The following is a 24,871-nucleotide window of genomic DNA, read 5'->3' on the forward strand; positions in this document are numbered from 1 at the left end:
GGCGTTTTCGGGCTCCGACTGAGGGGGAAGCAGGGAATAAAGGCGGCCCCGCCCCGTGCCCCCGCCCCGGGGCGTGTCCGGAAGGGGGCGGGGCCCCAGCGCCGCCGCTCGCCGCGGGCCGGGCCGGGCCGGTCGCCGCCGCCATCGCCGCCATGGCCTGGGGCGCCTCGCTCGCCGAGTGCCTGCGCGAGTGGGAGGAGCTGCAGGACGGCTACCAGCGCATCCAGGTACCACCGGGCCCGGGACACCCCCGGGCAGGGGCCGAGGGAGCGCTCCGGCCGAGCGGGGCACGCCGGGGTTACCGGCAGCGGGGTGGGGGATCCCCCGCGGGTGTCCCGCAGCATCCCCAGCGGGTACCGCGGGCAGCCGGGCTCTCCCCTCTGGAGTCCGGGTGCTTTCCCCACCGTGTCCCAGCCCTCGGGTACGAGCCTTGTGCCTTGGGGCAAAGCGTTTCGGAGCAGGGCAGGGGTGCCAGGCTGTGCCAGGGCACGGGGCTCGCTAAGAGCGGGTGCCCCGGTCTGATGCCCCGGCCCGCCGTGGACGTGGCGTGGAGACCTCAGATCTCCCGGTTTTGAGCAGGGAGCGGCACTGCCTGGCGTGGCACGGCCGGACTGGGTGCGCAGATGCCGTTTCACTCCTTATCGCTCCTCTCAGCCCGGCTCCGGGCAGCTCGGAGCCAGCCAGCCCCGCAGGAAAAGCGGCCAGCGGAGCCCAGGTCTCCCGGAGCCCAAGCACGCTTCGGCCAGGCACCTTGTCCCGACTGCCATACCCTGTCACCGCCGGGGCTGGCCGGGAGCTCCGTGCCAGGAAGGTGACTGGTATCAGAGGTGCTTCCATCTGCTTTGTGTAATCCCCAGGGCGCTGCCTTGCCGGGGAAGGAGTGGGCAGGGTTCAGCTCACACAGGGTCACCCAAGGGAAAGGTTGGCCAACCATCTCCTGCTGCCGCTCAGGTCACTCGGCTGCAGCTGCACCCGTTCCCTTTCCCCCTCCTTCCCCCTCGGGAGCGGGGCGAAGCGGATGTTGTTGCAGACACGTCGCTGCTGTGCCCAGATCTGGGGCAAGAGAGGCTTTGAGAAACCTCCTCTTGCTCCATAAGGGCTGCGTGGATGTCCCGGGTCACCCACTTCGAGCCCTGCGTGCAGCCACGCAGCGCCGGCCCTTCCCTTTGGAAACCTCTCCCGGGGTGGCTCCTGACCCAGGCTGTCTCCGAGCGTGGAGCGCCGATGCTGGCACGGCTGAAGGACTTGTCACAAAAGCCACTTGCTCACAGTTAACTCCAGAGCCAGAAGGAGGTGGCTCTAGATGGCAGAAGGAAAGCTTGATGGTCAAGCAGGGAATATCCTGGGATAAATCAGGGACATAAATCACTGCTGTGGAGCCGGGACTATCTGGGATTCATTCCCTCCTTGCCGCTGCTTGTCACCAGAGGGGGAAGGTTTCCCTCTGCTCTCGGTTTCACCTTTCTCCTTTGGGAACAGCTTTTAAGATCCAGTGATTGAGTGATTGATAAGAGCTACAAAGGTTAAAACTTGTGTGTGCCAAGGTCTAGTCCAAGGGTTGTTGTGAGCAGCCTGTAGGTCCCTGCTGGAGGTGGTGTCCAGGCTGCTGTGGCCAAGGTGAGGCTGTTTTCCAGCTGACCTGGACAAGCAGCAGCATTGATCCAGCAGCTCTCCTCTTTCCTTACTAAATATAGTGGAGAAATGCATCCAGCCTTATCCAGGTGCGGTTGGGTTACGGGGCACTTGGCTGCAGCCCTGCTGGGAGCCCGTCCTCTTTGTCCAGCTCACTGACAGGCTCCTTCCAGCTTCCCAAGGGTGCTCAGGTAGAGCCCCAAGGCCACGAGCTGGGGCTGAGAGACCTGGAAGCACAAAGAGCTGCTCGTCCTGTCCCAGCACTCAGAGGCACTGCTCTTGCCACAGTTGTACCCTGGCCCAAACAGCATTTATTCCCAAATCTTTCCTATCTGCTGTGTGCAGTCATTGGTGTCCCAAACATGGGAACATCCTGTGGATAGCCTGCTTGGGATTGGGGGTGGGCATCCCCATGGAAGCAGGGCTGGCTGCAGGCTGTCCCCAAACACACCTGGCCTTCTTCAGCCACCCCTCCTCTCCCCCAGCAGCTGCACAGGTGAAATTAAGGATGTTTTTTAACAGAAGCATCATAGAGGACCCAAGGACAGGGGCGTCTGGGCAGGCAGCTCTAATGCGTGATGGTCTCTCCTTCCCAGGACAACCACAAGCTGTACAAGCAGAAACTCGAGGAGCTGACCAAGCTCCAGGATGGGATCTCCAGCTCCATCGCCCGGCAGAAGAAGCAGCTGAAGGAGCTGTCGCTCTCCCTCAAAAAGTGAGTCAGTGCTCTGTGACAGCACAGGAGGGGAGAGCAGCAAGGATGGGGCTGCTGAGCTCACCTCATGTCTCAAATGCAAACCTCTGCAGCCAAGTGCTGTGGGGAGGCTGATCTTCCCCAGCCCCTCTTTCCTCTGCCCTGATTTGTGCCCCGTTTGCAGTTCAGAGCTTGCGAGGGCTTTGCAGGTACCATGAAGTGCTCCCCTCCTGCACAAAGCTCTCCCCATCCTTCCTGAGGCTGAGACACACACCTGGCCTCACCTTGCTCCCTTCTCTTGGGCAACATCCCAGCCTGACAGAGGAGCTCGCCCTGCAGATGGAGTTGTGGACTTGCCTCCCATCCACCCTCCCTGTCCTTGGGGTGTCCTTGCCCGAGCCAGTCACCTGTGGAGTGCCAGCACGTGCTGATCACATTACAGAGGCTCTCCTGATGCCAGCGCCTGTGTTCCCTCCCCAGATGCAAAGGCCAAGCGACTCCCGAGCAGGAAGCATCCATCCAAGAGACCCAGAGCCTGATTAAAGAGAGGCAGAACGTGTTCTTTGAGATGGAGGCCTATCTGCCAAAGAAGAACGGGTGAGAGGCACCTCAGCTCCGCGTGGGACACCAGGGCCACCCTCCACATCCCCGTGGCTTTAACACCACAGGCACAGACCCCAGAGCTGTCACCCTGCTCCTGGCGGTGTCACAGCTGTGCTGCTCCACTTGGGCTCCCCAAGGATGCCTGGGCAGGAGCCAGCAGTGCTGCCCCTCACTCCTCTTCCTGCTCATGGCCTTCACCCACCCTGGGGCAGTGGTTGTGCTCGAGGGGAAGCCCTGGTGAACACCCCAGTGCCTGTGGGAGGTGGGGTGTGTGCTCCCCCACCCATTCCCCTGCCTGTGGGAGGGGATTCCAGGGGGTTTGTGCCTGGCAGCTCTGAGTGGAAACACCTGGGGGCTCATTCCTGGCTCATCCCTGGCCTCGCTGGTGGCACAAGAGGGGACAGCTCCACAGGCAGGTCCCCATCCTAACACTCTGCTCTCTCCCCAGGTTGTACCTGAGTCTGGTGCTCGGCAATGTGAACGTGACACTGCTCAGCAAACAGGCCAAGTACGGCCCCTCCTCGCTGCACCTCTGATTTTCCTGGCTTGGGATCCCCTTGGCACCAGGAACAGCAGCTCCTCCTGGGCAGACACGGGGCTGGCTTGGCTCACCTGGTGTAGATTCCCTTCCCGAGCTGTTTTCTGCATCGTTTCCCAAGAATCAGCCAAATTCTGGGCTCCCCCTCATGTTGCTGCCACTGGGCTGGGATGGACCATTAGTGCTGATGAGTTAATAGGATCCTTCACCTAAGCTGTGTCCATGTTTCCACCCTGTTAGGGACTTCCAGGACAGACAGAAAGTGTAGTCCCCTCCTCTTCCCTTGGGGAAACACCAGAAGTTGGGTTGGGCCCGTGAGAGCCTTACCCATGGCAGAGGTGCCCAGCCAGGAGCCTGTGTCCCCTTTGTTCCCCAATCCTTCCCCTGGAGACCTGTGCAGATCCCAGTCTGCCCAGCTTCCCCACCAGGGCCACCCACTGGGGTGCTCAAAGGTATCCCAGCTGTGTGGAAGCAGCCTGGTGCTCTCTGGTCTCAGAAATGCCCCCAAGGCAAGGCTTTTCCCGAGTGTGTCCCAGAAGTTCCCAACAGAACATCGCTTCTATCCAGCCAGGTGGGATGGGAGGACACAAACTTCCAGCAGCCCCCTTGCTCCAAGGCTGTCCTTGTGCTTCCCTGCAGGTTTGCATATAAAGATGAGTATGAGAAGTTCAAGCTCTACCTCACCATCATCCTACTCATTGTCTCCTTCTCCTGTCGGTTCCTCCTCAACTCCAGGTGAGTCTGGCTTGGTGCTGGGCAGAGATCTCCTCCCAGAGCCCCCTTGTCCTTTTCTCCCATCCTGGAATGGCCAGAGCTGAACAGGAGATCCTGATAAAGCATCTGGACACTGCTCTGGAGGTGAGGTGGCCTTTGTGGCCATGGTGGGTGATGAGGAGCAGGTCTCTGCCCTGGGGGGTGGGTGTCCCACGGGCTGTCACGGTGCCTGTGTCCCCAGCACGTGCCTTTACACCCTGCTCTGTGTGACCCAGGGTGACAGACGCTGTCTTTAACTTCCTCCTGGTGTGGTACTACTGCACCCTCACCATCCGCGAGAGCATCTTGATCAACAACGGCTCCAAGTGAGTCCCCTGGGCCTGGGGAGGGGCGTGCAGCGGGCTGGGCCTTCTCTGCAGGGCTGGGGGAGTTGGGGCCCATCACAGGGGAGCAGCTCCCTCCTACTCAGGGTGTGTGGCAAACCCTGCTGGGAGCTGCAGGAGGGGGCAGGAGGAACCTCCCGTGTGGAGGTGGTGCGGGAAGGTGGAGCTGGAAGGGCCCTGGTGCTGCCTGGCCCCGAGGCCCTGGGTCCTGCTCCATTTCCTAACGAGCCCTGGGAGCTGTGGGGTGGCTGCAGCTGGGCTGCTGCACTCTCCTGGGGTGCTTTTGGCTCTGGATTCACGCTCCAGACCTGACACCACTTCTGTGTCCACCCTCCAGGATCAAAGGCTGGTGGGTTTTCCATCACTACATCTCCACCTTCCTCTCAGGTGTCATGCTGACATGGTAAGTCTGTGTCCCCTGTCCCGTGGGGGGCTGCCTGGGCTATGGGCAGCTCTGGCCAAGGGGCCATAGGGGCTGTGGGACAGGCAGGGCTGGCTGTCCCCTCCCTGCCCCACATTCCCCAGCCAGAACCTTCTCTCCACAGGCCAGATGGGCTCATGTACCAGATGTTCAGGAACCAGTTTCTCTCCTTCTCCATGTACCAGAGTAAGTGCTGCCACGTGTGTTGGGACAGGCACTGAGGCCCAGGTGCTGAGCACCTGCAGAGCTCTGCAGCACGCAGAGACCCAGCTGCAGCTGCTCACAGCTCTCAGCTCACCTGGCGGTTCCCTTGGCCTCAGGTGGCCTTTGTGGGATGATGCTGAGGCTGAAGGCGATCCCTGGGCAGCTGCTGACAGCAGCCACGCTCTCCTTGCAGGCTTTGTGCAGTTCCTGCAGTATTACTACCAGAGCGGGTGCTTGTACCGGCTGCGAGCACTGGGGGAGAGGCACAACATGGATCTGACCGTGGGTAAGTGGGGTGTCCCCTTGCTGGTGGTCTCAGGCTGCCAGCAGCCTCCTCCCAGCTCCAGGCCAGTGCTCAGCTGGCTGGGATCTGTGGGTTCCACTAAAGGAAACGGTGACACTTTGGTTTGAGGTCACTTTTATCAGTGGCAGGAACAGTAAAAGCTACAAGTCAAACCAAAGCTCCCCGAGCAGCATCTCCCACAGGGCAGCACCACCCCACAGGCTGACTGTCCCCCTCCTCCTGCTCTGCTGGCACCACCAGCCCACAGCTGGCTCCCTCAGGATGTGAGGTGGCTGTGGATGTGGCTCTGGGCATCCAAGCTTTCCCCAGGAAGCTCCTTCAGACATGAGACGTCCTCCAACACCCCATGCACTGAGGGCTGCCACCGCCCCGGCCCCTGTGACACTGAGGGCTGGCTCACTGGAGCCCAGAGGCCTGTGTTGGATGAGGAGTCCCTGCCACTGTCCCCCCCACCAGTGCCCACAATGAGGCTGGAATGGCAGGAACTTCCCAGCCAGGCACAGTGTGGGCACTGAGCCTCCCTGTCCTCCACCTCTGGAGGAGCTGGGCTCCATCCCCTCTCCACCAGCCCATTCCAGGTCCTCACAAAAACCTTCGTCCTTTGCAGAGGGCTTCCAGTCCTGGATGTGGAGAGGCCTCACGTTCCTGCTTCCCTTCCTCTTCTTTGGGCAGGTGAGGCTGCACCCATCCTTGCACGATGCCAGAGCCTCGGGTGGCAGCGGGATGTGCCACATTCCGGCTGTGCTCAGTGGCCTGGACGTGGCACAGGCCCCACAGGCTGCCACAGCCATGTGACACGGGATGGTGGGGCAGGGAAACACTTCCAACAAGTGCTGAGCCTTTCCCTCCCAGGCACCCACCTGGGAGGCGAGACAGGGAGGAGCTGGGGTGGTTCTGCCACGTGCTCAAGTGCAGAGGGGCTGAGCTGAGAACCCTTCCAAGGCCTTTCCAAAGCCCTTCTGAGCTCCAGCTTGGAGCTGCTGCTGCGAAGGATCAAGTCCTTCCTCAGCCAGATGGTTGAGGTCGATGGCCAAAGGCTGGTCTGAGGCTTCCTCATGGCCCTTGGGCTCCAGCTGGCCTGGAACAGGGGAGATGTTCCAGGGCTGGGGTTCTCTGGGAACAAGCCCCTCTGGCCCTGAGCCTGGGTGGGGTTTCACTGTCCTCACACAAGGTCAGTGTGGGGTTTACACTCAGAGGTAGCAGCTGGGTGAGCATCAGCCTGGGATTGAGCCTCTGAAAGCAGCAAGGCCCCTGAAGCCCCTCTCTCCTGCAGTTCTGGCAGCTCTACAACGCCATCACCCTCTTCCGCATGATCCAGCACCCCGAGTGCAAGGAGTGGCAGGTAAGGAGGCTCCTGGGAATGCCCTGGGAGGGGGTGGCCCCAGGCAGGTCCCTCCTGCTGACTCCTGCCTGTCCTCCCACAGGTCCTCATGTGCGGCCTCCCCTTCTTCATCCTCTTCCTGGGCAACTTCTTCACCACCCTCCGCGTCGTCCACCAGAAGATTCAGAACAAGAACAAGGACACGAAGGAGAATTGAAGTGGGGCAGTGTGGGGGCCTGGACTGTTTCTCCCCACTGGCTCCATCCCCTATCCCCATCTCCTTGATTCCGTCCGGACTCTGGCGTCTCATCCCATTCCTTCGAGGCCTGCGTGTGGGACAGAGCTTGGGGCCTGCTCCTGGACAGTCCATGTGCTCACCATGGGGCTGGATCCGTGCTGGAGTCACTCACCTGGAGTCAGTAGCACCCTGCACCTGCTGTCCTGGCTGCCTTCCACACCCAAAGAGCAGGATTGCTTGGGACAGCCACTCCCCTCCCTTGTACTGGGATGTTCTCTGGACACTGGTGCTCCCCACGCCCCTGGGACAAGGCAGCGTCCAGGCACTGCCTCACGCAGCTCCTGGGGTGCTCGAGGCTGCCCCTTTTCCCCCCAGCCCTGCACCCAGGGCAGCCCCTGGGAGTTGAAGGCAGAGTTCCTGGGGCAGCCTTGTCACTCCCAGGGCACTGGGGCTGTGCACAGCCCTGGATTCCAGCTGTGCCCCAGTTCTTCCCTCGCCTCCAATCCGCAGGGAAGGGGCGGCTGGGGCATGGGAGGGGTGGGAGCAGCAGGAGCCTGGTCCAGGCCTCCTGCTGGAGCTGTGCAAGCAGCACCCCGGGCTGGCATCTCCTGAGGGTGCACATGTGGAAATAAAGGGAAGGAGCTGCCCCAGGGCACCGGGACAGTCTGGGAACAGCTTCCACACTCTGCTCTGCGGCTTTGGTTCATCGGGAAGTGGGTCCTGGCACAACCTCCCTGGAAGGAAGGTGGAGGTGGGGGTCAACAGGACAAGAGGAAACAGCCTCAAGTTCCACCAGGGGGGGTTTAGATCGGATATTAAGGAAAATGTCACATAAAAGGGTTGTCCAGCCCTGGCAGAGGCAGCTGTGGAGTCACCATCCCTGCAGGGATTTAAAAGCCACGTAGATGTGGCAGTTGGGGACATGGTTGAGTGGTGGGTTTGGCAGTGCTGGGTTAAGGGTTGGACTCAATGATTTGGAGGGGTTTTCCAGCCTAAATGAGCCCATGATTCTATGAAAAGTCATCTCCCTGTGCCCTTCCACCAGCCTGGGGTGCAGGTGGGGGCTCCTTCCTGCGGCACCCCAGCCTGCACAAGCTGTGGCCACCTAAGGAGCCCAGCAGGACCTGCAGGTGGGGAAGAGACACCCTGTACCAGCTGTACCAGTGCTGGGAGAAGCAGCACTCTGGAAGAACCAAAGCGCAGGTCGGGCACAGCTGCACCCCAGTCCAGAGCCCCCCACTGCCATCCTCCCTCCCCTCCCAGAGCCCAGCACTCAGGGGAGGGGCTGCCCCCACCTAAACCCAGAGCTGCCACCGCATCCCCAAATTTCCTCTCAGTTATCATCCACTGCTCCTCCTGCCTCCCTCTTCCCTCTGGCTGAGCAGAGAGAATGCAGGAAGCAAACTCCAGACACAGTATTTTTATTCCAAGGGCAAATGTATTTAAATAATTTACAATCATTGGAGAGCCTGAAAGTCTAGGTTTTTTGTTGGTTCCCCCCCCCCCCCCATGATTAAATCACAAAGATGTTCAAAATAAAACCAGTATTTAAAAAATGACCGTACACGGCGTGAGGGAGGGGCTGGGCTCAGGGGAGCGAGCAGGGCCCGACGGAGACCCCGCCTCCCAAACCGGGCGTGTTCCCGAGGGAAAAGGAGCCACCCCCTTCCCGCTGATGCTGGAGCGGGAATGGAGCGGGATGTGGTGGGGCCATGGGACAGCTCTGTGTCCAGAGCCAGCTGCCAGCCCCACACCCTACAGCCGGGCACACAGGGGTGGCAGGAGGGAGGCACAGCCTCAAGTGCAACCCGAGCACAGCCCCCGCACCCCTCTGCTGTCCCTGCAGGCCAGGGTGGGCTCCAGCCCAACACCTGTGCTCAGGGAAGGAGCCCGGAGCTCCCTGGCAGTGTGTCCATCCCTCCTGCCCCACAGCGGCTGTGTCCCTGATGCCCCTGGCCTCACGGCAAACGCTGGTGCCACGGGGTGCACCCTGAGGTGCTGGTGGCACCCAGACAGCAGCCGGAGCTACCCCCTGCCCCTCTCAACCTTTTCCACCCCCTGGCTCCACAGCCTGCCCCGAGGGGCTGCTGGGGCCCAGGAGGGGTTGGGAGTGACACCGGGGTAGCTGCGGGCTGGGGACGACACCGTCACCCACAGCAGCCGTGGGCGAGCAGGCACTGCCCAGCTCCCCCGGCCCGCGCCTGGGGACCCGTTCTCTCCCCGGCCCCGCCAGCCCCGCTCTTAGCTCCACACATCCAGGGAGTAGCGGCCCTTTGTCATCAGTTTCTTTACATAGTCCACAGCCTGGGGCTGGCTCATGTTCCCGAACTCGGACACGATCTCGTAGAAGGCATTCTGCACGTCCCGGGCCATGTTCCGGGCGTCGCTGCAAACGGGGAGCGCGAGTGAGACACCACGGCAGAGCCACAGAGCCCTGGCACCTCCTGCCCTGCACGGGGCTGTGCTCACCCCAGCCCCCCACCCTCCTCTCAACCAGGACAGCATAACCCTCCCAGGGCTTGTAAGGCACAGCTGGGGAAACTGAGTCACGCTCCTTTTCCTGACAATAGGAACATTGTCCCCAAATCCCTGTCCTGCCCCCAGACCTACCCACACACATAGATATGAGCCATTCCCTCGTCAATCAGCTTCCAGACGTTTTCCTTGTTCTTCTTCAGTAAGTGCTGGACGTAAACCTGGCAGGAAACACGGTGGGAGTGAGGAGAGAGGAGCAGAGCCCCCACACCACAGGCTGTGGAGGGGGAGGGAAGCCAAGGTTGTGCTCACGGCTCTGGGAAACAGGGGAAGTGCTGGGTGCTCCTGCCTGCCATGGGATGGGATGGGCAGCAGGAATAAGCGGCAGGGGAAACAGCATGGTACCTTCTCAGCCTGGTCCCTGGAGAAGGCCACATTGAGCTGGGTGAGGACTCCCTCCTTCTGGAAGCGGGCCAGCTCCTCCCGGTACAGGTAGTCCTCGTGCTCATGGCGGCAGCCATAGTACAGCACCGTCTCACCCACCTCTTTGCCTGCAGGGTCACACAGCCCCTGTCAGCCCCAGGTGCTGTCCCCTCCCCACCTCCCCCCTTGTCCTGCCACTCCCAGCAGCCCCCAGCCCTGTGCTCTCCCCTCCCCTGGGCTCACAGAGCTGCATGATGGGGCTTCTGGTTATAAGGGGAAGCTCCAGACTGATTCCCAGAAGTGGCCACAGGCTTCAGAATTGAGTCTGAGTGACTTGACTGTGGTTATTCGGAGGTGTGGTGGTGGCAGATGTCACAGAACTGTCTCAGCTCTATCCACCCCCAAGCATCCTCCAAGGCCAAGAGAAGGACCAAGCATCCTTCTGTGGGCAAAACCACTCGGCTGCTGTTCACCCCACCCCAGCTCTCTGCTTTTGGCTGGGCCCACCAGCAACAGGAGCAGCAAAGCTGCACCTTGGAGGCACCCACTGAGTCCTGCAGCAGCTCCAGCCCCCAGGGGAGCTCCTGGGCACTCACCTTGCTGCTTCAGCCAGGCCCGCTCCTGGATGAAGCCGATGAAGGGGGCGATGCCAGTGCCCGGCCCGATCATGATCACCGGCGTGCTGGGCTTGAAGGGCAGCCGGAACTGCGACTTTCGGACGTACATGGGCACCAGGGAGCTGCTCCCGTTCTGGTCAGGCACCTTGTTCTTGAGCCAGTTGGTGGCCACCCCTTTGTTCAGGCGGCCTGTCTTGGTCTCATACTCCACCGTCACGGCACAGATGTGGATGGAATTGGGATGAACCTGCAAGGAAGAGATGCTGGCACCAGGCAGAGGAGGAGCCCTGGCAATCCCACACTGCTTCCTTGTGCTCAGGAATGGGGAGAAGTTTATCCTAACATTAACACTGGGACAGCTACTCCTCCCTGCATGCTCCTCAGGGGGCTTCTGTCTTGTCCTCAACTCATCATGGGGCCACTGAGCTTCCCTGGATATTGCCAACAACCTCAGGGCTTCAGGCACAAGGAGTGACTTTTGACCAGCCCCTAAAATGCCACCTTGCCAGGCAAACGGGCAAAGAGGAGCAGGGCTGCAGGGAGTGTGATGGTATCAGAGCACAGCTGGCGCAGCGTGGGACTCTCCACAGACCCTGTGGAAGCTGGGATAACTCCATGCACGGACATCACTAAACCTGCCCCTCTCACAGCAAATGTCACCAGAGAAGCTCGCCGTGCCCCGACCCCAGCTGAGGGGAGCTGCAGCTGAAGCGGTCCCTCCACAGCCACATTCCCTGCTGGAAGCACACCCACCTTGGAGGAGGAGGCAATGGAGTAGTAGCGGGCCTGCAGGCGGGGCAGGAGCTCGCACAGGTGGTCGATGGGGGGGCGCAGGGAGGGCATGTCCTGCAGGATGGCCAGGATGTTCCTGCGGGCCTCCACCACCCAGCTGAGGTACAGCGCCTGCGGGCAAACAGGGCATGACAACCTCCCCACACGGCTGGCAAACACCCCCTCGGCTCTCTGGGTGCCTTTTGGGGATCCCCCAGCACCCAGCTCAGCCCAGCTGGGGAGGGCAGTGCTCCCACCTTGCCCTCGGCAGCGGACGAGGCCATTTTGCGGAGGCGCTCCTGCTCGCTGGCGTCCGTGGCGTACTGGGCCAGCTCGTACAGGACGTTGGTGCGGGGAGGGTTGGTGATGTCCAGGTAGTAAGTCAGGGCTGTCCGGTACGACGTGGGGCAAGGGAAGGGATGCTTCTTGTTGGATTCCTCTGGAAAAGTGGGAGAGAAAGAAAAATTTAAAATCATCCACCTCACGCTGTTATGTTAAGAGGTTTTGCGCCGGCTGCGACACAGTAAGGGCTGGAGACAGAGCAGAGTGGGCTTCAGGGAGGAGAGAGCAGCCTGTGGGTCAGAGCCCCAGCTCCACACTGAATCACCTCCCTCCCCAGGCAGCTGCATCTCCCAGTAGCCCATTTTGTGTTTCACAGATGCTGCCTGACAGTTCAGCAGCAAAAAATACGCCCTGGGTTCCTCAACGGGCTCCCTGCCCCGAGATGTCCATGCACAGCTCAGCAAACCCCCAGGCTAAGCAGGGGCTCCCCTCCATGGCTAATTTGGCCTCAGGCACTTACACCTCCATCAGATCTGGCCTCAAAACTGTCCTTAGGCTCTGTCAGCCACGTACAGCTGTGCCAGTGGTCAAGGCTGGAGCCATTCTGCTCAGCCCTGAGAGGTCCGTAAGGGACAGGAACGACAGCGTGAGGCTGCACAGCACAGGACACTGCACAGGGGGCCACAGGCTCCAGCAGGGCATTAAATCCACTTCCTCTCTAGAAACCCAGAGCACTCTCAAGCTTCTGGGCCAGCTCATTTGATGCCTCAGGTCGGGCTGTGCTGCTCCAGGAGTGCAATGGGCAGCAGCTGCCATCTCCCTCCTGCCAGAGGCTGGCTCTGCTGGGAATGCTGCCCAGGAAAGAGCTCTTTGGATCAGCACAAGTGCTCCCTCCTGGCAGTTCAGCCCCCAAGCCTGTGCCTCCTCCCAGCACTGAACAAGAACATCTCACTCAGGGCTCTGAGGAGCTCTGGGGCTGCTGAAGGATGCTCTGGTGGGCTGATGCTCCGTAATTAGGAGTGTGCTGTTACATAATTTGTTGTTGAATGGGCTCACTAAGCACATTTCACAACTGACCCACTTCAGCTGCTCTCAGCAAGCAGGCTCTGAGCCCCTGCAGTGAAGAGTGGCCACAGGACATCTGGAGGTGCCCCATGGGATCTTAGGGTGAAGGACAGAGGCCACAGCTGAAGGAGAACTGCTGACCCTTAGGGGTCATCCATACTCACCGTCCAAGTTGTTTAGGGACATGACAGTGTCCAGATCTGTGCCCAGGATCTCACCGATCTGGTTCACCAGGGAGGAGTCGTTGGCTGGGTACACGGCCACATGGTCCCCGGACTCGTACCTGGCAGAGAGCAGGAGAGCACGTGCAACACCCGCACCACTTCTTGACCACCCCTAGCAGCTCAGCCAGAAGACAAGGCGGCTGGTGCAAGAGGCAGCAGGACAACACTGAGGTCTGATGCCCAGGACCTGCACCATCAGCATCCACAGAGCCAGCAGTGACACTGTGGGACCATGGTTTCCCAGGGTTTTTACAAGGGACCTCCCAGGTGACAGCAGTTTTGCCAGAGTTCCAGTAAGGACAGGTCAATTTCCTGACAGAACAGAGCAAAGCTCCTCAAAACCTCTGCAGTTGTTATGTTAAGCCACCTGGATTCACAACTTCCTAACAATTTAAGGAATTTGAGCCAGTGAGAGGGTTTTAAGAACAAGGCTTTATTCCCCCATGCTTGTACACCTAAGCCAGGCAAACACAGGCAAGAGCTCTCCCTTCTCTCACGGCTCTGCTGCCCTCTCATTTATTGAGTGACTCCTAGAGAATTCTTGCAACTGAGACTGCTCAGGTAGGACAGGGATGTGGTGTGGGATGGACCCAAAGCAGTGCAAAAGGTGGGAGCAAGTCCTGACAGGGGGTGCCTGCTACAGAAGCCCAGAGGGGCAGTTTAAAGGAGCAAGGTCCCCTTCTGAAGTGCTGGATGAGGCTGGTGCCACATCCTTGTTCTTTGCTCCTGACAAAACAGAGGAGTAGTCTCCTCCAGGGAACTACCTGATTTTGGAATTGGAGATATCCAGCTCCAGGTGCATCAAGTGTCTCTCTCCACCCTCGTTCAGCTTGCGGTTCTCTGTAACCTGAGCCAGGAAGGGGTTCTTGGCATCAAACGGGCTGGAAGGAAAGACAAAGGCCCTCTGGTTACTCTCCTGCAGGCTCATGGAGCTCCTTGTATCCAGGCATGTTCCCTCTGCCTCCAGAGCAGGCTCCCATGATGTGGTTCCTGTTCCAAAGCACACTGCACCACAGCACACACCAAATTATGTCTGCTGCTCCCCACACTGGCACAGAAAACAGACCATGATCTGCTGCTCCCCACACTGGCACAGAAAACAGATCCTTTTCCTTCTCAGCACAGCCCAGCAGTCAACAGCTTCTGTCCCATTAAGAACACATGACACAGAACTGGATTGGAGGGACTGTCACAACATCTCAAAGGAATATTTCAGGCTGGAATGAATTTTTAAAGCTCATCTCCCCACAGCAATACTGCCAGCAGCCATCATGCACTAGCCATTCCAGGCAAGGAAAGGCTCAGGACAGATGCTGTGGATATAGCAGCCAAACAGCACATAGAGCCACCTCCTCACCACGAATGATTCATTAATTGGGGAATCTCAGAGTCCCACTGGAGATCTGAGCCCATTTCTCTTGGGCAGAGACCTGCTGTGCTGCAGAAATGGCACTTGATTGTTAGAAACACATCAAGGAGCCATCAGCCAAGACCTGCCCCATGTACACCCTGCCCAGGGGGTGTGGCACTCACGGCTTCTGGTTCTCGTAGCTCTTGAGCCGGCCCATCTCCCCTGTGTAGACTTTGTTCATGTTCACATCTGTGTGCACCACCAGCTCGTACTGCCGGATGCTGGAGGGGGAAAGGGGAGAGAAAAAAATCAAACTGGAACCCACGAGGTTCAGCTGGAACCATCATCTCCTTTGCTGGATTTGCTGCAGCTCAAAAACAAATGCAAATCCCAGTCCTTTGCCCCTCTCGAGACATGAGGGACCAGGCAGACTGCAGAAAACCCAAAGCAAGGGGAACCCTCAGTCTCCCTGGAGCCTCACAACCAGCACAGCCATCCCCAGAGGAACCAAACCCATCACCTCCCCACTCAGAACAGGAACCCAGAGCTGGGCTCAAACTCACACCTGGATGGGCTCAGGCCAAACATCCCTGTTCTACTTCACTCATGCCCTCCTCAAGTCTGGAAGGGGAGGCAATGCAGAGGAAAGGGAACAGCAGCCCAGGGCTGACAGCACAGCCACCAGTCAGAGGTGGCCAGTCTCTGACACCCCAAAGGAGCTGCTCCCAAACCCACCTGGACTCTTCTCCTGTAGCCTCCACCCCGAAGTGCTCACACACTGCTGGCCAGAACTGCTCTCTCCAGGTGATGAAGTCTTCTTCCAGGCTAGCCAGGGCAGAAGAGAGAGTCAATAACCCAGCCCCATTCCCAGAGGAGCCATCTGAGATCCCTTTGGTCTTCCTCCCATCACTGGGGGAAAAGGCATTTGCCTTAGACCCAGGCACCTTTGATCATGCCCACAGATCACCAGGGAAGTGCTGGCAGAGCACTGAGTGGGAACTGTTGCTACACCAGACAGCCCTCCCTTCACCAGGTCTGCCAAGGAAGGCTTTGATATTTAGGCTGAGTCTTTAAAAAACTCAGCTCCCTATTGTCCACCCATCAGGTGACCTTCCTAAAAGGTCATGATTCCACCATAGCACTGCTAATTTTTCTGGGCTCAGAGCTTTCCACACATGGCATATCCCTCCCATAAGGCCTTGAAGACCTTAGAGGTAGAGCCACAGGTCGATGTAATGTCCCAAGGTGCTCAAGTGAGCACAAAGAGGTAAAAAAAAAAAAGAAAATATTATTGTCTGAGCTGGAAAATTGCTGCTTCCCACCATAAAATGCTTCCCAAGGAGATTAATCTGCCTCCTTCACTGGGATGGGCGAGTTTATCCACACAGGCTGGGTTAGCCATGGAGCTGCAGCAGGGCAAGGGCAGAGGAGGCTGCAAAGCCTGCTCCTGTGTGTACCCACGGGCATGGGCATTTAAAGGTGATGTGGGATTTCCCAGACACAGGATCCCTTCGGATACTCCCTGTGCACAGGGATCTGACTGTGGGAGAGACAGCAGACACACGCTCAAAAACGTGCTAACCCCAACAAGGAGCCCTGTGGAGTTTATTTCTGCCTCGGTAGTAGAACCAATTCCCTGTCAAGGCCCCTTCCAAGATGCTTTCAGCCAGCTCTGAGCAGCCCCTCACCCCAAGGCACTCACTTGCCATCGTCATCTCCCAGCCCAAGCTCGAAGATGCGCTGGGCTCCGAGCTCCTCCAGTCTCTTGTCCACGTACTTCCCCATGGCATTGAAGTGCTCATAAGTCTTGTTCCCCAGCCCAAAGACCTGGTAGGGAACACTCATGAGCACAGAGAAACAGGAGGGGGACTCTCCTCATCCATTATCACCCAGCCAAGTAGCACCCAGCAAAGGATGCTGAAGAAAGACAGCGAGACCTCTCCCAGCTCCCCATCAGCTCTCAAGTAAGAATCTACCACTGCAGAGTGTGTGGTTAGGAAGCACCAGCACCTCCCCTGAGGCTGGATGCACTTCCAAGAGCTCCTGCACATCTCCTCGTGGGACAGCCTGGAGAGCCACTGCTGGCCTTTGCCTCCCACAAACCACGCAGTAAATGTTTGCTCACTGCTTCACACAGAGCAGCTTCACATCTCCACCAGTGGATTTTATTCTCATTTGCAATTATTATGCTGCCTGAGGAATTTGGCCAGGGTTTAGGTGAGGTGGTTGTTTCTCAGCCAGTTATTCAGCTCAGCACAGGAAGAGAGCTACACATTCCTCCAAGTGACTTAATCTGTGGGAGAAGATCTGGCCCTGGGCTGCTCAATTAGCTTCTGAAGAGCAGCAGCAGCCTGTAGCTCATTTAGACTTGTATTCGGTGCCTGCAGGGCTGTTTGGGGCTGTTTATACCAGGAAGCCCTCATGATTTAGAGGGTGGAGAGAGAACTCTGACATTTGCATTTAAAGCCTCCAGATGTCCATTTGCAAGTGTCCACAAAGCCTGGGCAGGAAGACAGCAGGGACCTCATCCCAGACAAGGTACACAAGGCACAGACATCATGTTGGGCCTCTCCCCAGGCGACACTGGAGGGCTCTTGGCCTTTCTGCCCAAATGCAACCCAAAAGCTGGAATGGGGCCACTTACTGCAAACCGGAGACCCGACAGGTCGGCATCGGCCTCCTGCAGCCAGTCGTAGAAATCCTGGGCATTGTCCGTGGGATCCCCCTCTCCATAGGTGGCCATGCAGAACACAGCCAAGGATTTGTCAATCTCAGAGAGGCGACTCAGGTCTGACTGCAACCAAAGGAAAGAAGGAATCTTCAAGGATCCCACAATGTGGCTGTTGGGCAATTCCTATTCCCTCAGTGTAGGTGTGTGAACAGCACCACACGTTTACAGAAGGGGCTGGGAAAATAAAGCCAACCACCCTCACTGGACTGCAAGTCAGTATATCTACCCCACCAGAAAAGCAATGGGATTTTCCATGCAAGGCTTTAAGGGAGCAGGAGAACGTAGAATGGCAAGGACCGAGCCCGTATCTGCATCTCTCAGGCTGATCCTTTCTCCCCTAGACGACACTACTAAAAAGCCAATTATCCTTTGGCCAAGGTCATTGTTATTTTTTTAGAGGGCACTGAAAAGGTTGTTACTATCCCAAGGCTGTTCAGGGCTAAATTACCAGGTCATACTCCTCTGGATCTGCTGCCATGCCCCGGAGGCCATAACGATGGGCATCTTTGGAGAGGCGATTGGCAAACTCCTCTGCTGTGCCCGTCTGGGAACCGTAGAAAACCACTATATTTCGGCCCTGGAGAGAAAGAAAAATCCTTTTTAAATGGTGATTAGTCATTTGGCAAATGCGTGGATGAAGTACAGACAAAGGAAATGCCTGGGATCAGGAATCCTGGACTGCAACCTAAAGGCAACCAGGAGTCTGAGCCTGTGCAGGACTGCAAGGGTTTGGCAGAAAACTCAAGGCTGAACTGTTAATGAGAACATGACTCAGAGGGGAGGCTCAGGTCAGACTAAAACCCAAAGCAAAGAATAAACCTTCCAGATTTATTCTCAACTTTGAGGCTGTGGAGTGACTCCTGGAAACAGGGGACACCCTGGATGAGAAGGCAGAACTTGCCAAAGGCTCTGGGCAAGTGCCTAAGCACCAGAGCTCCTGCTCTGCCGCAAGCCAGCTACTTTGAAGTCCAACAGAAAATGCATCCAGCCGTTGCCTCTTCCTCTGCTTCCTCTTATGTCCAGACCAGCAGAGTCAAAAGCTGACAGTTCTGTGTACCACAATTCCCATTCCACAGCCAGCCAGTTTGGGAACCAACCACACAGATAAACAACTGCCAGCCAATGACTTTAAAGTCTCTGCCATTTCCCTCCTGACTTTGATCTCATATTACATTATTTTTTCCCACCAAATTTTCACTTTAATTTCTTCTCTTAAGAACAACTCTCAGGCACAGACTAAAAGAGCTATTCCTGGCTGCTCACACAGATTTCCTCTGGATGCTCTCTGCAGCAGGCATGTGTCTGTATCCAAACCAAATCCTTCTGCTGACAGTCTCCAGAGGAAACTGGCATGGGCATGAGCTCCCCCACTTTCCCAGAACAAGCAGCTTACCGTCTTCTTCATCTTCTCGATGAAGCTGCTGTCTCTCACTGGAGCTGCTCTGAAAGACAAGAGGAACTCTTTTCAGATGAGCACATTCATTTTTGAGGTCAGGAATAAGCAAGTGGGGAAAAAGTGGCCTCCAGACCTCAGGAAAGCTGCCCAAAAGGATGTGAATCTCCACTGACCACTGTTATTCACCCTGCCCCAGGGATGGCCATCACTCATCCACAGGGCTTCTGCACACAACCACAGAGCAGGGACTCGGAGCAGAAGGGAAAAGCTGAGCCCCTGCCTGACTCCCATCAGTGAATCTTCCCACAGGAAAAGCCCAGGCACTCAGCCCTGCCCACCAAGAAACCTTTATCAACTGCCCTGAAAGGTTTCACAGCTGAGCAGGTTAAAGGATCTCACAGGAGCAGGTCTCTAGATAAGTCTCAGGGGCTAAGATATGGTATGAGAGAAGGGAAGGGATTGCTCCCTGCTTCCCACACCCCCATGGGCATGCAGGATCAGTCCTGAGCCATGCTCCCCCAGGACACATCCCCCAAACCTGAAGTCAAACAGGGCTAAAAATCTGCTGTTTCAGCCTCAAAACAGCATGCCCCAGAGCTGGAGAGCCCTGTGGAGCAGACACATGCAGCTGATCAGACCCACAGAGCTCCTGGCAAGGCAACCACTGCCAGCTGAGGTCCTTTGGAGGCGGGTTCCCATTCCCAGGACAGATCTCCTGCACAGAACATTTGCATTACTGGATGGACATGGCTTTCCCTAGCTTGGAAGGGGGACAAACCACAGCAGAGCCACAAACATGGAGGTAGGGATTCCCACTGCTGTGGCTGCCCTGTTAGGGAGGGAGCAGGAAGAGCTTTGCTATCCTTAGCACATCTTTGGATTTTCAGTGTCATGGAGTGAAAACAACCCGGCCCTGGGGACCCTGGGAGCCTCACAAGCAGAGGTGACCATAGCTACAGTCAGATTAGGTGCTGGGAGCTTTTCACAGCAGGCAAGGCCAGGAGCTCCCTTGCTGTCCTCCCCACCAAAACTTCGGTAAGCAGGGAAGAGGAACGTGGGACCCATTCCCATTTCACAATGGAAGAATGCAAGGCCAAGGCCGGGTCTCCTGTGGGAAGAGAGAAGCCTCCAGGCAAAAAACAAATGGTTTTGGCTCCAGCCCATGTGAGAATGTGAAGAGCTTGCTAACAGTTTCCTCAACTCTGTAGCCCAGAGGGAGGGATCCTGCAGATGTGCTGAGAGGCATTTGGGAGAGCACACACACGCAGAGCACCAGGGTGGGGGACGGTCATAAAACATCCCTTCGAGCACCCCTTCCTACCCAAAGGGATCAAGGAGCTCCATAACTGGGCCTGACAGCTCTGAGCACCAACAGTCTCAAACAAAAGACAAAAGCACACACAAAGGACAAGCAAAGCCAACCCCAAAAAGCTCCCTGAGGCAGCCGTGCTCCCAAGAGAGCTGCTTCACGCCCCTGCCTGGCTCTCTCAGCAGGTAACAGTCTCCCCGTGTTGTCATTTGTCCCCTGTTGGGAACTGGGATATCACAAATATCTTAAGGGAGCAGCCCCAGCCCTGCCCACGCTGCAGCCAAGGACAGGGACTCGGGAGAGCTCTCAAGACAAGGCTCTCACTTAGTTTTTGGCTCCTTGGTGAACTTCTTTAGTTCCTGCCCTCTGCAAATGAGATCCAATTAAAACAACACTTGGGTCAACTACTAAACAAAAAGCTTTTAAAGGAGGAGAAAAAGAAAAGTTTTTAGATCCTTTCAGCAAGCTCCCTTTGGAAGAGAAAAGGGTGCAGCACATGGAGCTCGTCTATTTTCAAAGGAGGCAACCCCACACCAAAGTGAGTGGTGGAGAAAAGGCTGTGGCTCAGATACAGAAGAAATAATGAGCCTGGCTTTATAAAAAAGAACTACGCAACTCCCTGAAATTGCTTCATCAGGGTGGCCTGAAAATCTGAGCAGTGAAAACGCACAGGCACTAAAGGCACTAAACGACACTCATTTTCACTGCTCTGCCAGGGAAACTTGGAAGAGAAAGTTTGTCCTCAGCAAGGACTGCTCTTACAGCTTAGACAGCTCAGGGTAGCAGCTACAAGCACTAGAAGAAGCATTGGGTGGAGGGAAGGGGATTAACCCCATTGTCAGAGTGAGTCTGTAGCTTGTACAGCTCTCCCACACTTGGTGAGGGCCCACAGCACAAGTGACTCCCAAGGCTCTCTGTCACTTTAGTTTCAGGAGAAAGGAAAAAAAAAAGACAGGGGAGGAAGCTCCCAACACCGAAGTCTGTCTCAGCTGAACACCTCTCCTTCAGAAAGCTCCTGTTCTCATGGCTTTCCTGCTGAAAGCACAGATCCATCCAGAAGTGAGGATGCAGTCTGGATGCTGCAGAGAAACCGAGCACCGACAGCAGGGTCTCCTCTGGAGCAGCCTGCTTCCAAGCAGAGCCTCTCCCTTTCCTTCTCCTCCTGTTGCAGAGGGAGGAGGCACCCACTCCACCCAGCTTTGGAGCTGGAAGGATCCCGCCAGCCCGTCGGGCAGAGTAACTCACCTGGCCATGGCCGGCTCTTCCCGCGGGGCCGAGTACACACAGCCCATGGCCGGGCAGGGAGGAGGCAGACAAAGAGTCCAGGGCAGCCGTGTGTCTGCAAGGGGAGCTGTGGGGGGACGGATCTAACTTAGCTCTGGAGCCACACGCACACAAGCCTTTCCATTCTGCTCCTCCTGGGCGTTAAAACCGAGCGTCAGCCTTTTGTTGAGAAGAAGAGAGCCAGCACAAAAGGTCCCAGCACGGGTCATAGCAGGAGTGGTCCTGTCCACTCCAATCCTCGTGGTGGGGCTTTGGAAGTTACTGAGTGGATCTGCACAGTCCTGAGAAACTGCAACATCTGGCAGCAGTGGCAGAAAGGAATTAGGAGTGGAGAATGAAACCTCCCAGGATCCTCCGCAGCACACGTCCCTCTCCCATCCGCGCGGAGCAGGGGGACGGGACACAAAACCCTCCCCCAGCCTTGTTCCCTTGGAAACTGTTTATATCACAGCTGCTTTTATATATATTCTTAAAAAAGAAAAAAAAAAAAAAGGAAAAAAAAGCTTGATGCTATAGCTGAATGAAACGATTCCAGACACTGCGTGAGCAACGCTTCGGGTAACTATGGCAGTGCCATTACGGAGGCAGCTCAAAGGAGTTTGTTTTGCATAGGATCCCATTAAATTAAATTAGAGATGGTCTCTCTCACACACACAGGCAGCAGAGAGCTAATCAGGCTAAGGACTTGGAGCAATTCCTGCCACAGGAAGCCCTACAAGTACCAGGGAATGGATTTCTGCATAGCTGCAGAATAGAGATAAGCCAGTTTCTGTCCCAAACAATGCTAAAGAGGGGGGAGAAGGGAGAGGGTGACACCCAGCATACCAATGACTGTCCTGCCTGCATCTCCCCCGGATGACTGTCTGCAGAGTGGGGACATTAGAAGGGAAAGAAATCTGTGATTGAGAAACTTGCAGAGGAGGAACAGCCAAAGAATAAAAATAAATTCCTGCATTCCCCAGCACTGGCCCTGCGAGGAAGCACGGTGGCCGTGGCTGCGCGGCGATCCAGAGCTGCTCTCCCTAATGACATCTGCAGAGCAGGCTGCAGGGAGGGCTGCTCTGGTGGTTTTAATTAAGTCTGAAAATGGTCAAAACACAAGCAATGCTCAGTCAGTGGGATCCCAACCTGGCCCACACACGTGTTACAAGTCACAGGTACAGGACACCTCATATGCAGGAAGCCACGGCATGCGCTGGCTTCTGTCCCTTCTGTGGGGACTTTGGGCAGGAAAACAGCTCCACTTGGCTTAAGGGTGATCAGCAGCCTGACCCCTTCACTGAGCTGTGGCTGAACCTGAAGAGGCATTGCTGGGACAAGATCATGACCATTCCCAGGCCACGCAGAGAGAACCCAGCCCAGAACAGGGCATTTCAACCACGCATCTGCTCTACCACAATCAAGGGCAGTAACAACAGTGGCATTTCCTCTGCAGACCCTGCTGAGCTGATGTGGTTTTATCAAGGTGTGCTGCTCCCAAAAACCCCAGAAGGGCACTGAGGTGCTGGATGCTGTGTTTAGGTCAGAGACTCTGCTTGCACTCTTCAGCACTGCAAACAAATCACTAAAGCAGCAGCCATTGTGATGTGTCTGAATTGTTATTCAGCACCTTCATCCTCCAGTATTCTGAGGCTGAAGCTGGGGGGCCAAAGTGACACAACACAAACCATCACCCAATGCCATCAGACAAAGCAGTTCAGGACACTTTGGGAAGGCAGTTTGGTTCAGGCAGAGCTGAAGAAACACCTCCTCTAAAGGTCAAGGCTCTCCATTCCAGCCAGAGACAGCCCCACCAAGGCCCCTCTGCCTTCACAGGTCTGGGTCAGCTTCCCTGCCTGCCCAGGGGCCCACCTGCCATATCCAGCCAGCCACAGGCAGAGGTTGGCAGTGTGATCCTGTGTCTTGTTGATTTGCTTGTTCATCAGAAAGGAAACTCTACCCCAGATTCAAGGATTACAGGAGGGAAGGAAACCCAAGGCTGACCAAGCTTGTTTTCCCACTCATTTTCCTCCCAGTTCCAGGCATCCCATAAAATCCAACTGCAAAAGCTGCAGGAAGTCACTGCCTCAGCCCTGAAGGATGGATGTGCCCCGAGCCACAGCCTTGGCTTTTAGGGCCACACTGCCCTTGGACCGGCTTGATACAATGACCACAGCAGGGCTGCAGCAGGACACAGGGAAAAACCACTTCACAGCCTCCTCTCACTCTGCACCTGCCTGGCTGACACTTTTCCAAAGTGCAATTGTGAGAGACAACTTGCAGAACAACCTCACCTCTCTGGTTACGGGTGACAGGAGATGCTGCTGTTCCACATCTCCCACAAGGAGCAGTTGCTCCCTCCCAGCCACTGCTCACAGGGACAGAAAAGGCAGCACAGACCCCACAGAGGAAACAAAGTGCCTGTGAGGCAGCTCAGAGCCAGGACCTGCAGCCAGGCTGGGATGGAGGCCCATGTGCTGAGGCCCTGCAGCAGAACAAGGTGGTAACACACACCACAAGTCAACGTTTCTCCGCAAGGTCACCACGGCCTCTGGAAGAGCTGCACATGATGGGCTGTAGGTGCAATCAGTCACAAGGATGGGGAGCATGGGAGCCCAGGCTGTGCCATGCCAGGATCTAATTTCAGACAGATAGTGCCCTTTCCCCAGCCAGCCCAGTTCTCACTGCAGCACAGCCCTTCTTAAAATCTCTGGAGGCGACCACGTGCACTTACACAGCCCTGTCTGGCAGGCATGAGAGGGAAAGCATCCCAGCAATCCAACAGAACACATTCCCAAGGTAAGGCTGAGCAGGCACAGGCAGCTGGGCTGCTGCCAGCCATGTGTGCACCCATCTGCACAAGGTACCACAGCCAGGGACACTGCTGCCCTTTGAAACCCTGCCAGCCAGAAAATGTACTTTCCAAACTCCTGCGACGCCAGAAACAAAGAATGAGCTAAAAAGCCCAGCAGAAAACTGATGTTAAGTTTGGAATGTGACTGAGACAAGGAACCAAGTGCACCCAGATCTCCACCTGCATGGCTCGTTCCTGGCCCTAAGCCCTTTGCAGAAGACAGGGTGGAACAAAGCTCTCCCTCTCCAAATCCAGCCTCCCACTGCTGTGGTAACCTGGCATCAAAAGCCAATCAAGTTTTACAGGAGCTGCCAAGCGGCTCATCCCAGGAACTATCTCCCAGCTCCCCAAGACTATTCCTTTCCTTCATAGCTAGGGGTGGATAAGGCTTCCAACATGAAACCTGCTTAAGAGCAAGTCCACCTTTCTCCAGATTTACCTAAATGTGACTTATATCAGAAAACACCAAGAACAGCCAACGCAATCCTTAAGAGTTTTGAAGTACAGCCAGGGGCTCTCCTGCCTGACCTTTTCCTGCCTTGCTCGGGAAAGGCCAATTCCCGATTTGGGCCACACGGTGGGGTAAGGCAGAACTGCAGCCTGCCTCTTCCACCGGCATTTCTGCATCGGGAAGAGAACACACAGCAGCTGAGGGCAGAGAAACGCCCCCTCACCGACCTCCCACAACCCAGCGGAGCCTCCCAGAACCCACCACAAGCAAGAGAGAAAAGCTCCGCTGGTCCCACCCAGCCTGAGAGTTGTTACTTACACTGACTGCATTTTGGGGAGCTCAGGCACTTCCTCCTTTTTCTTGCGGAAGAAGAACCAGTAGGTAAAAAGGCCGGTGATGAGGGAGATGAGGAACACATCCATCATGCTGAAGAGAGAGTCCTGCTGTGTAGTGCTGTCTGGAGAGGAGATGGTTGGGTCCATGCTGGCTTCCCCCATGGCAGTCAGAGGCACTGCAAGCAAGGAAAAACAATGAGCACCAGCAGCCACATGGGACAGCACTGAAGGACATCCAGAAAATGCTTTTTGCTTTACACTTAGTCTTAGGA

At 56.7% G+C, this 24,871-nt stretch overlaps 2 protein-coding genes across 5 annotated transcripts in view; one reads left to right on the plus strand and one right to left on the minus strand.

Moving 5' to 3' along the window:
* Positions 1-113: 113 nt before the first annotated feature.
* Positions 114-7,735, plus strand: TMEM120A (transmembrane protein 120A). Its single transcript, XM_042026021.1, has 12 exons — positions 114-227; positions 2,229-2,347; positions 2,807-2,923; positions 3,378-3,437; positions 4,107-4,202; positions 4,457-4,546; positions 4,902-4,967; positions 5,110-5,171; positions 5,383-5,475; positions 6,101-6,165; positions 6,767-6,835; positions 6,918-7,735. The coding sequence occupies exons 1-12, from the start codon at positions 153-155 to the stop codon at positions 7,029-7,031; spliced, it is 1,026 nt and encodes a 341-aa protein (XP_041881955.1). The 5' UTR covers positions 114-152; the 3' UTR covers positions 7,032-7,735.
* Positions 7,736-8,457: 722 nt separating this feature from the next.
* The window catches only part of LOC121663588 (NADPH--cytochrome P450 reductase), a 28,524-nt gene continuing 12,110 nt past the window's right edge, over positions 8,458-24,871 (minus strand). For 3 of the 4 annotated variants that reach the window (XM_042026014.1, XM_042026013.1, XM_042026015.1), the window contains 15 exons: positions 24,583-24,775; positions 18,385-18,433; positions 17,440-17,568; positions 16,905-17,054; positions 15,963-16,087; positions 14,996-15,085; positions 14,443-14,541; positions 13,674-13,790; positions 12,850-12,968; positions 11,596-11,777; positions 11,321-11,470; positions 10,547-10,814; positions 9,933-10,078; positions 9,663-9,748; positions 8,458-9,438 (listed from right to left, as the gene is read on the minus strand). In XM_042026014.1, coding sequence (XP_041881948.1) covers positions 9,294-9,438; positions 9,663-9,748; positions 9,933-10,078; positions 10,547-10,814; positions 11,321-11,470; positions 11,596-11,777; positions 12,850-12,968; positions 13,674-13,790; positions 14,443-14,541; positions 14,996-15,085; positions 15,963-16,087; positions 16,905-17,054; positions 17,440-17,568; positions 18,385-18,433; positions 24,583-24,761 — 2,034 coding nt within the window. In that variant the 5' untranslated portion in view covers positions 24,762-24,775 and the 3' untranslated portion in view covers positions 8,458-9,293. Of the gene's footprint in view, positions 9,439-9,662; positions 9,749-9,932; positions 10,079-10,546; positions 10,815-11,320; positions 11,471-11,595; positions 11,778-12,849; positions 12,969-13,673; positions 13,791-14,442; positions 14,542-14,995; positions 15,086-15,962; positions 16,088-16,904; positions 17,055-17,439; positions 17,569-18,384; positions 18,434-20,941; positions 21,278-24,582; positions 24,776-24,871 lie in introns of those variants that run through there. The other variant, XM_042026016.1, reaches the window with a different exon arrangement.

The sequence above is a fragment of the Corvus kubaryi genome, unplaced genomic scaffold (genome assembly GCF_017639235.1).
Source record: "Corvus kubaryi isolate FWS band 111438036 unplaced genomic scaffold, C.kubaryi_AGA036_p1.0 37284, whole genome shotgun sequence".
Lineage (NCBI taxonomy): Eukaryota > Metazoa > Chordata > Aves > Passeriformes > Corvidae > Corvus > Corvus kubaryi.